The 13,223-nt window shown below is 38.5% G+C and overlaps 1 protein-coding gene across 13 annotated transcripts in view; it reads left to right on the top strand.

The window, feature by feature from the left end:
- The window catches only part of KHDRBS2 (KH RNA binding domain containing, signal transduction associated 2), a 795,325-nt gene that overhangs the window by 300,254 nt on the left and 481,848 nt on the right, over nt 1–13,223 (top strand). For all 13 annotated transcript variants that reach the window (XM_055113704.2, XM_034962289.3, XM_055113705.2 and 10 more), the window contains exon 4: nt 3,016–3,162. In XM_055113704.2, the coding sequence (XP_054969679.1) occupies nt 3,016–3,162 (147 nt within the window). The remainder of the gene's footprint in view (nt 1–3,015; nt 3,163–13,223) is intronic.

Raw genomic sequence — 13,223 nt, 5'->3', positions numbered from 1 at the left:
AATCAGTAATCTTTTGATATATATTTTGTCATTTGAAAGACCACCAGGATGGCTAAATAGTAGAAAGGAGAGCTTTATTGGCATTAACTTGCAAATTGAGAAGAGAAACTCTCCAGTGTGGATCTAAGGTGCTCTTTATTTAAAGAAGGGAATGACAGGTTAGGTCTTATGCCTCACAGGGCCTGTATTATACATATTCAGCATGTTTTGGGGGAAAAGCTATACGTATTTATGAGAGGGCATGCCCAGTGGGTAAACATGTGTATAACATACATCCCATGTTCACTCTGAGGTGAGGTTTTAGCATTGAAATGACATGGAATTCAGCTCTTTATGTCAAAAGGTGAACTGTAGTACACAAAGACAGTTTGTGTGCAGTCCCTATAAGCTGGCTGAAACTGGCTTAAGTTCTGCAATAGCTAATCAGAAAAGAATATTTGTAAGGTCAGTCCTCTGTCCTGCAGAGTTGTGGTGGTTTGGGTTGTAAATCAGCCTGAGAGCTCTATTGTTAAGAAGTTTAGCTAAGGTGTAGTTTTCCTTATAGTGGTGGGAATTTGGAAATTTGCCATGCCATCTGGGTCCTGAACACTGGACTCCTAAGTAACTTTTGTTTCCTTAGCCTTAGGCCCATCTTGTTTGATAAATGGGCATCAATTTTGATCCCTCAGATCACAAGTCTATTAAAACAAATTTTTATAAAGCAACCCATTCAAATGTAGCCAGCTTTGACCAGGCAACATAAGACTTATTTTCTATAAAACTTCTACAATTTTTCATATCAATGCAATATAAGAGTTATTTCCCACTAACATTCTAAACTTTCAGGAGTTATTTCTGGTGGTGGTGGTGATGGTGTGATGCCATCACCTGGAGGGCAAAATACCAGCACCTGGAGTAGAACAAAGGAGGAATATGTGTTCCACATTAGACTATGAACAATTTATGATATATTCTTCATAAAAATACAAAAAGCAGGTAGCTACCATTCTTAACTTGACAACTTAGAACACTTTCCTGCACAATAATCTTCCTACAAAGAGCAGTATGGGTTTATAAAATTATTGGATACACTGCTTATGGAAGATGTGATTCCGAAGGGTCATCCCAAGTAGCAAATGATGATCACCACTGTATCTTCCAAGGAGAGTAGGGTCAATTAACTGCTGTTTTCTTTACTTTATTGAGCTCCATAATGAGCTAGTCATGTCACTCTAGGAAATGTCACTTAATGACAGTATTATTTTGCTTAATAGAGTTGAAAATTATTTCAGTTCCCTAGGAAATTCTAGGTGTAAGGAGAGGGTAACACAAAAATAACTGAATGGGAATCAACATAGGAAGTAATAGAAAGGGACAGTGTCAAGAAATCTCTGATTTAATTATTTCAGCATGTATGCCCAAACCAGCTGGCCCCAGAATGAACAAGCAGCTTGCACCTTAGCAGGACCCAAAGAGAAAAGAAATCTTTATTACACCTCATGAGTGTATTTTCATTCAGTCTAGTGTTGCCTCTCCTCCCCAAACTGATAATTGGGCACTAAGAAAAGCTCTCAAGTTGAAAAGTCCTAGGTAGAGTTTGAAAGTATCCTTAGAGAAGTGAAGAGTGGATTTGCAGGCTGCAAGGTGCTATTATCGGAAGGATTTGAGTAGGTGAAGGGTATATATACAGGAACGCAGGGATGCCTTCCCATCTCTTTCATGGATCCTTCATCTTTTAAAACAATGAGCATTTCTAATCAAGTAAACACTCACATTAACATGGGTTATACAGTTAACTCACATGACATCAACAGCAAATTTGTTCTTTTTTAAATCCAGGTAAGGTCTATTCATGTCATGTCTCTAATCTCTACATAAAACCAAGAATTACATGTTTTTTTATTTTTTGAAATTTAGTGAAGTAACTGCTGGTTGTTTCTGTGAGGGACAAGAAAGATAAAACATAATTAATGTTATTTATGTTAACTTTTCCACCACATTTTACATCTTGAAATTCTAAAAAATGCAAATCTGCTTGCAAAATGAACTGGGTCTGGATCCGAATTGGCTGAAGCTATTTAAGTATTCTAACCACAGTTTCATAAACTGAAACATGTGAATATGTACAAAATGATTTTGATTAGAGATTATATGTATAAAATACTTAGTATACATTAACAAAATATATGGATCACATATTGATTTGCTGTACACCTGCACTGAATTAACTAGGTTTCAATAATGGCTTGGGCACAATACTAGGAAAAGTCTCTTCCAATAGAAATGTATTAGGTTGGTGCAAAAGCAATTATGGTTTTTGCCATTAAAAATAATGCCATTAAAAGCAATTAATGGCAATTGCTTTTGCACCAACCTAGTGTTATTGGTTAACCAGAAGTTATGTAGCCCATGCAGAATCAATGCCAGCAAAATGTTAAACAACCACCCTTTAATATTCCCCTGTTGACAAAATAAATAAATAAAGGCAGCAAGCGATAGAAAAGCTGTGGGTATGAGGCTTGCTGATAATCTGGGCTAGTGAGAACATAGACTTGGAAATAAGCCTTGACTTGTATAGTTACCCTACTTTTTATCACAATCAAGTAACCTTCCTAACTTCTCAAAAAGTGGCTAGAAAGTTCTAGTTTTCTTAAAGAACACAGTGATAATCTTTCACTTACCATCTGCAAAATGCTAAACATCAAGCACAAAACAATTCTTCCCTTCCAGAATGTAGTCATGTGGACTACAGTGTTAATGGCAATTCTGTGACTTATTTTCAGGGGGTTAGCATTTTCATTTAGCTGATTAAAATCTGTTGTAGATGATAATTATGCCAGTTTTTAAAATCATTCAAACACTCAAAAATGATTTTAAAATCTTTAAATGGCTTGTAGCAGATTTTTATTTCTCAAAGGGTTTCTTTCTACTTATGGAAAATTTGCTTAAATTATACCCCTTTGTCATATTCTCAGTAAATGTTAAATCAATGTAAAATGAGTGGATTTGTATTTCTAAAAATAACCTTTTTCACAGGAAGAAGAACTAAGGAAGAGTGGGGAAGCCAAATATGCCCACTTGAGTGATGAGCTTCATGTATTAATTGAAGTGTTTGCTCCACCTGGCGAAGCTTATTCACGTATGAGTCATGCATTGGAAGAGATTAAAAAATTCCTGGTTCCTGTAAGTGTCTTTCATTTTTTACAAAGATGTTTCTTATCAGCTTCTATTTTAAAATGCACCTTTGATCTTGACTGACTTTTTAAAAGGAAACTCATATTGCAAACCAATGATCTACCCACAGGTCGATACAAAGCTAAAATAAAATAGGATACCAAAACCACTTAACACAGGACCTGGCATGTTGCCATATAGTGATGGTTCCACAGCAATGTTTGTCATGCTGGTGTCATGCCATGCATCGGTTCGTAGTCATGAAGAAAAAGACATGTTTATAAACAGAAATATATAATTGAAGTTGTATACTTTTTTATTGCATCTTAATCACTTGAAAGTTTATCATTTGCAATTTACGATTAATAGGAAAATTATTTCCTGGTATAGTGGAAAGGGAAAGAGATCAGATATGCAATAATTTGAAATAAGACAATGATATCATCTAAACATATCCAATGTATTTTCATGTGATGGCATGCCAGGTGTTGCCTCATAATAAAACATAATATAAAATAATCAATATTAGTAAAGCCAGACATCTGTTGACTTTAAACAAAAATTGGAAAAATAAACTCACTCTACCATGTGAGGGCAACAGAGAATGTTTATTTAGTAGGGCAACAAATTCAGGGTTGCATACTGGTAGAATTCTCTCCTGATTTTCTAAGAAATAGAGGAAGGTTAAATGAATGAAGCTTTCCTAAAGATTGACAATTTAGCGTTCTAGGAAGAAGTCATTCAAATAGAAATCTTGGCATCAGGCTTGGAGCTGGGAATAAGATAATTAGAAGAGAATGCTGAGTACAGTTTTCTGGAGTGTCTGGCAGAGTCTTCAACAGAGAAAGCACACAGCTAAGATAGATCTGCACAATGAAGAAACTGCAGATTTCTAAATAAGCAATAAACTAAGAGGAAATGGGGGGTAAGGTTCATTGATTGGCAGTGATTTTAAGAATGGGAAAAGAAAAATAAAACCAGAGAATTTCAAGAATTTAAAAGCATCAAGATCTAGTCACATAATCTATTTATATGTCCAGTTTAAAAATTAATTTCTGTCAAGGCAAGGTTATAGAATAATTGCAGACCGTTCTGATTATTCCTTAACTTCATATGCACACTGAATTTCTGCACAATTTATTATCTGATGCTCATCTGAACATCTCCCTAACTAGATCTCATATTTATTAAGAATGAGGATGCTATATTTTATTTTCCTTTTGCCTCCAAACTAAATGCCTAGTGCTGTACTGAGTAAGGAATTTTACTGTATTTAGTTCAGACCAGACCTCTGGTAGCATACATAATATAGAAATGAGACTAGGACTGTACATTACTAACATACTACATGACTTCAAGTCATTTAAATTCTCAAAGCTTCAGTTTATTCATCTTTAAAATGAAGATAATTATCATTGACCAGCCTGTATCACAGTTATGATGAATATTAAATGGGGTAATGCATATGAAAGGACTTAGAAAATTATAAAGCAGAATATTAATGGATGGTTTAAATATACTGTAGAAAATATAATAGAAATATCTAGGGATTATTTTCTGCATAGTTATTAATTGATATGTATATATACACACATATTATATATACATATATATATATATCCTACTCTGTAGGCTAAGTTAACACTCCTTTATTAGAAATGTCAGTAAAACATCTCACTTGCTCACTTCCTAGACATAATGATTCTTGTAATTATTTCATTTATATACTCTCCACTGAAATATATACTGTGTGAGGATAGGGCTGGCTGGCAGTATCTCTTTTGGCCAACACTGTATCCCCATCTTAGCATCATACCTAGCACAATAAATATTTACTTGATAGTTTGACTGATGGAATGATGGAATGGCTGCCTATAGGCATGAGGAGTGATGCAGGGGATAAAATAGCTATCCAGGTAAAATTTGGGGGCTAATACCCCACAGTCAAGATGCACCATATATACAGACTCAGATGAAGAATGAAAATATTACCATGGCTGGTGTGACCTGGCCATGCCTACCTCTATGGTTTCATCTTGTATGTCTAACTTCTTATTCATTGCACTTCAGACATGCTGGTTTTTGTTCATTCAACGGTCCAGGCTCACTGCTCATTAAGCACCTTTGAAGATTATTCTCCAAAGTGTTGACATGGCTGTTTCCTTAGCATCCAGCTGTCAGCTTAAATGTTAGCTTTGTAGAAAACTCTTCCCCAACCACACAATCTAAAGTAGCTGCCCCCTTTACCTTCTATCATGCAGTCTTACTATATTTTGAACGTAGTATCACTAACCGCTCTATTTAACATTATAATTCATTGTTCCATTATACCCTAGTCCTTTTCACTTATTTATTTTCTGCATAGCTCCTATCACCTTCAGATGTTTTATATCTGTGTGTGTGTGTGTGTGTGTGTGCATCTTGCTTATCTTTGATTTCTATGCTAGAATATGAATGTCATGAGGGCTATTCTGATATGTCTCTCAATGTTTTATTAGTCAATTTTCCCATCAATGAAAATCATAAATTTATCCCATTTGCCTTGCTTGCATCAGCAGAAAGCAAAGAATGGGAGAACCTCAAGGGGCAAAAATGAACTGCCAATTTTTTTTATTCTATGAAATGACTTGGTGATCTAAGGTTCTTTTGATATCTGATACTAAAGCCCACAGAAATGCTAACGTTTCTATGCATTAACATTTGCAAACATTGTAGATGAAGAATTCTAGGCAGTAAGAGGCCTGCTAGAACAACAAAGAAGGCTTATATAGGACAAGACTCTGGAATTCCACTGACATCTTGTTCTTCTATGAAAGGGATTAATATTCCATGGTAGAACTTTTTACCTTCTTCTACCTCTTGTATGTTATCCAGAATTTACTCAACCTGCTGTATGTCCAAGGGTTGTAATTGTCTAAGATAACCAACTTTAGAACATAGAACTCCTTGTGAGCTGTCTGAATGCTTTACGATGTTGGTAAACAACCCACTTTCAGCATTTTAAGTGGATTGCTGAAGACAAAATAATTATTATTGCCCTGGGGAAAATTTCCAGCTTGTCGGTCTCCATTCACACACTGTAGTCTTTTATTTATTTATTTATTTATTTATTTATTTATTTATTTATTTATTTTTTAAGATGGAGTCTTGCTCTGTCGCCCAGGCTGGAGTGCAATGGAACGATCTCAGCTCACTGCAACCTCCACCTCCTGGGTTCAAGCGATTCTCCTGCCTCAGCCTCCCGAGTAGCTGAGATTACAGGCACATGTCATCATGCCCAGCTAATTTTTGTATTTTTAGTAGAGATGGGGTTTCACCACATTGGTCATGCTGGTCTCGAACTCCTGACCTCATGATCCACCTGCCTCAGCCTCCCAAAGTGCTGGGATTACAGATGTGAGCCACAACGTCCAGACACACTATAGTCTTTTCAAAACAAGTAGAGTGTCAAGGGTCAATAAAACACCTTTAATTTGAACATGGCTAATTTTAAATTTCTAGTACTTTTGGGAGGTGAAGTATTAAAGTTTTCATTATATTTGATTATCTTAAAAATACAGGTTAGAATTGTAAAATAAATTATTTGATGAGTAACAAGAAACAGGATATAAAATCCTAAACTAACACCGGGAGGAGCCAAGATGGCCGAATAGGAACAGCTCCGGTCTACAGCTCCCAGCCTGAGCGACGCAGAAGACGGGTGATTTCTGCATTTCCATCTGAGGTACCGGGTTCATCTCACTAGGGAGTGCCAGACAGTGGGCGCAGGTCAGTGGGTGCGCGTACCGTGCGCGAGCCGAAGCAGGGCGAGGCATTGCCTCACCTGGGAAGCACAACCGGTCAGGGAGTTCCCTTTCCGAGTCAAAGAAAGGGGTGACGGACGCACCTGGAAAACTCGGGTCACTCCCACCCGAATATTGCGCGTTTCAGACCGGCTTAAAAAACGGCGCACCACGAGACTATATCCCACACCTGGCTCGGAGGGTCCTACGCCCTCGGAATCTCGCTGATTGCTAGCACAGCAGTCTGAGATCAAACTGCAAGGCGGCAGCGAGGCTGGGGGAGGGGCGCCCGCCATTGCCCAGGCTTGCTTAGGTAAACAAAGCAGCCAGGAAGCTCGAACTGGGTGGAGCCCACCACAGCTCAAGGAGGCCTGCCTGCCTCTGTAGGCTCCACCTCTGGGGGCAGGGCACAGACAAACAAAAAGACAGCAGTAACCTCTGCAGACTTAAATGTCCCTGTCTGACAGCTTTGAAGAGAGCAGTGGTTCTCCCAGCACGCAGCTGGAGATCTGAGAATGGGCAGACTGCCTCCTCAAGTGGGTCCCTAACCCCTGACCCCCGAGCAGCCTAACTGGGAGGCACCCCCCAGCAGGGGCACACTGACACCTCACACGGCAGGGTATTCCAACAGACCTGCAGCTGAGGGTCCTGTCTGTTAAAAGGAAAACTAACAAACAGAAAGGACATCCACACCGAAAACCCATCTGTACATCACCATCATCAAAGACCAAAAGTAGATAAAACCACAAAGATGGGGAGAAAACAGAACAGAAAAACAGGAAACTCTAAAATGCAGAGCGCCTCTCCTCCTCCAAAGGAACGCAGTTCCTCACCAGCAACGGAACAAAGCTGGATGGAGAATGATTTTGACGAGCTGAGAGAAGAAGGCTTCAGACGATCAAATTACTCTGAGCTACGGGAGGACATTCAAACCAAAGGCAAAGAAGTTGAAAACTTTGAAAAAAATTTAGAAGAATGTATAACTAGAATAACCAATACAGAGAAGTGCTTAAAGGAGCTGATAGAGCTGAAAACCAAGGCTCGAGAACTACGTGAAGAATGCAGAAGCCTCAGGAGCCGATGCGATCAACTGGAAGAAAGGGTATCAGCAATGGAAGATGAAATGAATGAAACGAAGCGAGAAGGGAAGTCTAGAGAAAAAAGAATAAAAAGAAATGAGCAAAGCCTCCAAGAAATATGGGACTATGTGAAAAGACCAAATCTACGTCTGATTGGTGTACCTGAAAGTGATGCGGAGAATGAAACCAAGTTGGAAAACACTCTGCAGGATATTATCCAGGAGAACTTCCCCAGTCTAGCAAGGCAGGCCAACGTTCAGATTCAGGAAATACAGAGAACGCCACAAAGATACTCCTCGAGAAGAGCAACTCCAAGACACATAATTGTCAGATTCACCAAAGTTGAAATGAAGGAAAAAATGTTAAGGGCAGCCAGACAGAAAGGTCGGGTTACCCTCAAAGGGAAGCCCATCAGACTAACAGCGGATCTCTCGGCAGAAACCCTACAAGCCAGAAGAGAGTGGGGGCCAATATTCAACATTCTTAAAGAAAAGAATTTTCAACCCAGAATTTCATATCCAGCCAAACTAAGCTTCATAAGTGAAGGAGAAATAAAATACTTTACAGACAAGCAAATGCTGACCGATTTTGTCACCACCAGGCCTGCCCTAAAAGAGCTCCTGAAGGAAGCGCTAAATATGGAAAGGAACAACCGGTACCAGCCGCTGCAAAATCATGCCAAAATGTAAAGACCATCAAGACTAGGAAGAAACTGCATCAACTAACGAGCAAAATCACCAGCTAACATCATAATGACAGGATCAAATTCACACATAACAATATTAACTTTAAATGTAAATGGACTAAATTCTCCAATTAAAAGACACAGACTGGCAAGTTGGATAAAGAGTCAAGACTCATCAGTGTGCTGTATTCAGGAAACCCATCTCACGTGCAGAGACACACATAGGCTCAAAATAAAAGGATGGAGGAAGATCTACCAAGCAAATGGAAAACAAAAAAAGGCAGGGGTTGCAATCCTAGTCTCTGATAAAACAGACTTTAAACCAACAAAGATCAAAAGAGACAAAGAAGGCCATTACATAATGGTAAAGGGATCAATTCAACAAGAGGAGCTAACTATCCTAAATATTTATGCACCCAATACAGGAGCACCCAGATTCATAAAGCAAGTCCTGAGTGACCTACAAAGAGACTTAGACTCCCACACATTAATAATGGGAGACTTTAACACCCCACTGTGAACATTAGACAGATCAACGAGACAGAAAGTCAACAAGGATACCCAGGAATTGAACTCAGCTCTGCACCAAGCGGACCTAATAGACATCTACAGAACTCTCCACCCCAGATCAACAGAATATACATTTTTTTCAGCACCACACCACACCTACTCCAAAATTGACCACATAGTTGGAAGTAAAGCTCTCCTCAGCAAATGTAAAAGAACAGAAATTATAACAAACTATCTCTCAGACCACAGTGCAATCAAACTAGAACTCAGGATTAAGAATCTCACTCAAAGCCACTCAACTACATGGAAACTGAACAACCTGCTCCTGAATGACTGCTGGGTACATAACGAAATGAAGGCAGAAATAAAGATGTTCTTTGAAACCAACGAGAACAAAGACACAACATACCAGAATCTCTGGGACGCATTCAAAGCAGTGTGCAGAGGGAAATTTATAGCACTAAATGCCCACAAGAGAAAGCAGGAAAGATCCAAAATTGACACCCTAACATCACAATTAAAAGAACTAGAAAAGCAAGAGCAAACACATTCAAAAGCTAGCAGAAGGCAAGAAATAACTAAAATCAGAGCAGAACTGAAGGAAATAGAGACACAAAAAACCCTTCAAAAAATTAATGAATCCAGGAGCTGGTTTTTTGAAAGGATCAACAAAATTGATAGACCGCTAGCAAGACTAATAAAGAAAAAAAGAGAGAAGAATCAAATAGACGCAATAAAAAATGATAAAGGGGATATCACCACCGATCCCACAGAAATACAAACTACCATCAGAGAATACTACAAACACCTCTACGCAAATAAACTAGAAAATCTAGAAGAAATGGATACATTCCTCGACACATACACTCTCCCAAGACTAAACCAGGAAGAAGTTGAATCTCTGAATAGACCAATAACAGGAGCTGAAATTGTGGCAATAATCAATAGTTTACCAACCAAAAAGAGTCCAGGACCAGATGGATTCACAGCCGAATTCTACCAGAGGTACAAGGAGGAACTGGTACCATTCCTTCTGAAACTATTCCAATCAATAGAAAAAGACGGAATCCTCCCTAACTCATTTTATGAGGCCAGCATCATTCTGATACCAAAGCCTGGCAGAGACACAACCAAAAAAGAGAATTTTAGACCAATATCCTTGATGAACATTTATGCAAAAATCCTCAATAAAATACTGGCAAACCGAATCCAGCAGCACATCAAAAAGCTTATCCACCATGATCAAGTGGGCTTCATCCCTGGGATGCAAGGCTGGTTCAACATACGCAAATCAATAAATGTAATCCAGCATATAAACAGAGCCAAAGACAAAAACCACATGATTATCTCAATAGATGCAGAAAAAGCCTTTGACAAAATTCAACAACCCTTCATGCTAAAAACTCTCAATAAATTAGGTATTGATGGGACATATTTCAAAATAATAAGAGCTATCTATGACAAACCCACAGCCAATATCATACTGAATGGGCAAAAACTGGAAGCATTCCCTTTGAAAACTGGCACAAGACAGGGATGCCCTCTCTCACCGCTCCTATTCAACATAGTGTTGGAAGTTCTGGCCAGGGCAATCAGGCAGGAGAAGGAAATAAAGGGTATTCAATTAGGAAAAGAGGAAGTCAAATTGTCCCTGTTTGCAGACGACATGATTGTTTATCTAGAAAGCCCCATCGTCTCAGCCCAAAATCTCGTTAAGGTGATAAGCAACTTCAGCAAAGTCTCAGGATACAAAATCAATGTACAAAAATCACAAGCATTCTTATACACCAACAACAGACAAACAGAGAGCCAAATCATGAGTGAACTCCCATTCACAATTGCTTCAAAGAGAATAAAATACCTAGGAATCCAACTTACAAGGGATGTGAAGCACCTCTTCAAGGAGAACTACAAACCACTGCTCAAGGAAATAAAAGAGGATACAAACAAATGGAAGAACATTCCTTGCTCATGGGTAGGAAGAATCAATATCGTGAAAATGGCCATACTGCCCAAGGTAATTTACAGATTCAATGCCATCCCCATCAAGCTACCAATGACTTTCTTCACAGAATTGGAAAAAACTACTTCAAAGTTCATATGGAACCAAACGAGAGCCCGCATCGCCAAGTCAATCCTAAGCCAAAAGAACAAAGCTGGAGGCATCACACTACCTGACTTCAAACTATACTACAAGGCTACAGTAACCAAAACAGCATGGTACTGGTACCAAAACAGAAATATAGATCAATGGAACAGAACAGAGCCCTCAGAAATAACGCCGCTTACCTACAACTATCTGATCTTTGACAAACCTGAGAAAAACAAGCAATGGGGAAAGGATTCCCTATTTAATAAATGGTGCTGGGTAAACTGGCTAGCCATATGTAGAAAGCTGAAACTGGATCCCTTCCTTACACCTTATACAAAAATCAATTCAAGATGGATTAAAGATTTAAACGTTAGACCTAAAACCATAAAAACCCTAGAAGAAAACCTAGGCATTACCATTCAGGACATAGGCGTGGGCAAGGACTTCATGTCCAAAACACCAAAAGCAATGGCAACAAAAGCCAAAATTGACAAATGGGATCTAATTAAACTAAAGAGCTTCTGCACAGCAAAAGAAACTACCATCAGAGTGAATAGGCAACCTACAACATGGGAGAAAATTTTCGCAACCTACTCATCTGACAAAGGGCTAATATCCAGAATCTACAGTGAACTCAAACAAATTTACAAGAAAAAAACAAACAACCCCATCAAAAAGTGGGCGAAGGACATGAACAGGCACTTCTCAAAAGAAGACATTTACGCAGCCAAAAAACACATGAAAAAATGCTCATCATCACTGGCCATCAGAGAAATGCAAATCAAAACCACTATGAGATATCATCTCACACCAGTTAGAATGGCAATCATTAAAAAGTCAGGAAACAACAGGTGCTGGAGAGGATGTGGAGAAATAGGAACACTTTTACACTGTTGGTGGGACTGTAAACTAGTTCAACCATTGTGGAAGTCAGTGTGGCGATTCCTCAGGGATCTAGAATTAGAAATACCATTTGACCCAGCCATCCCATTACTGGGTATATACCCAAAGGACTATAAATCATGCTGCTATAAAGACACATGCACACGTATGTTTATTGCGGCATTATTCACAATAGCAAAGACTTGGAACCAACCCAAATGTCCAACAATGATAGACTGGATTAAGAAAATGTGGCACATATACACCATGGAATACTATGCAGCCATAAAAAATGATGAGTTCATATCCTTTGTAGGGACATGGATGAAATTGGAAACCATCATTCTCAGTAAACTATCGCAAGAACAAAAAACCAAACACCGCATATTCTCACTCATAGGTGGGAATTGAACAATGAGATCACATGGACACAGGAAGGGGAATATCATACTCTGGGGACTGTGGTGGGGAGGGGGGAGGGGGGAGGGATAGCATTGGGAGATATACCTAATGCTAGATGACGAGTTGGTGGGTGCAGCGCACCAGCATGGCACATGTATACATATGTAACTAACCTGCACAATGTGCACATGTACCCTAAAACTTAAAGTATAATTAAAAAAAAAAAAAAAAATCCTAAACTAATATATGCCTCAATAATGTTGATGCACTCCTCTCTTTATATTCTATAAAGAGGTAAGCAAGTATTGCCACTATTGTATTTTATACTATTTCTTTCTTTCATAGTTCAGACACCAGGATTGCCACATATGGTTGTGAGAGTTGTGTCTTGTGCAACTCTAGGGGGTAACATTTACACCATAGTTTGTGAATAGTACTACCTAGGACCATGAATACAACTTTCCTATTTCTAATCCTTCTCAGTATGTTACTTCAAAATGATAACACTGTTTTATTTTCCTAAATTGGCTTATTCTCACCTTCAATTCCATTGAATTAATAAGTTTTACTAATGCTTAATTATTAACTCATGACTGAAACATAGTACATTGTCTCATAATTAGAAATTATGAAGTGTT

This window comes from Pan paniscus, chromosome 5, assembly GCF_029289425.2.
Source record: "Pan paniscus chromosome 5, NHGRI_mPanPan1-v2.0_pri, whole genome shotgun sequence".
NCBI classification, from domain to species: Eukaryota; Metazoa; Chordata; class Mammalia; order Primates; family Hominidae; genus Pan; species Pan paniscus.
The sequence above is the reverse complement of the archived record's forward strand: the minus strand, read 5'-3'. Positions and strand labels throughout refer to the sequence as shown.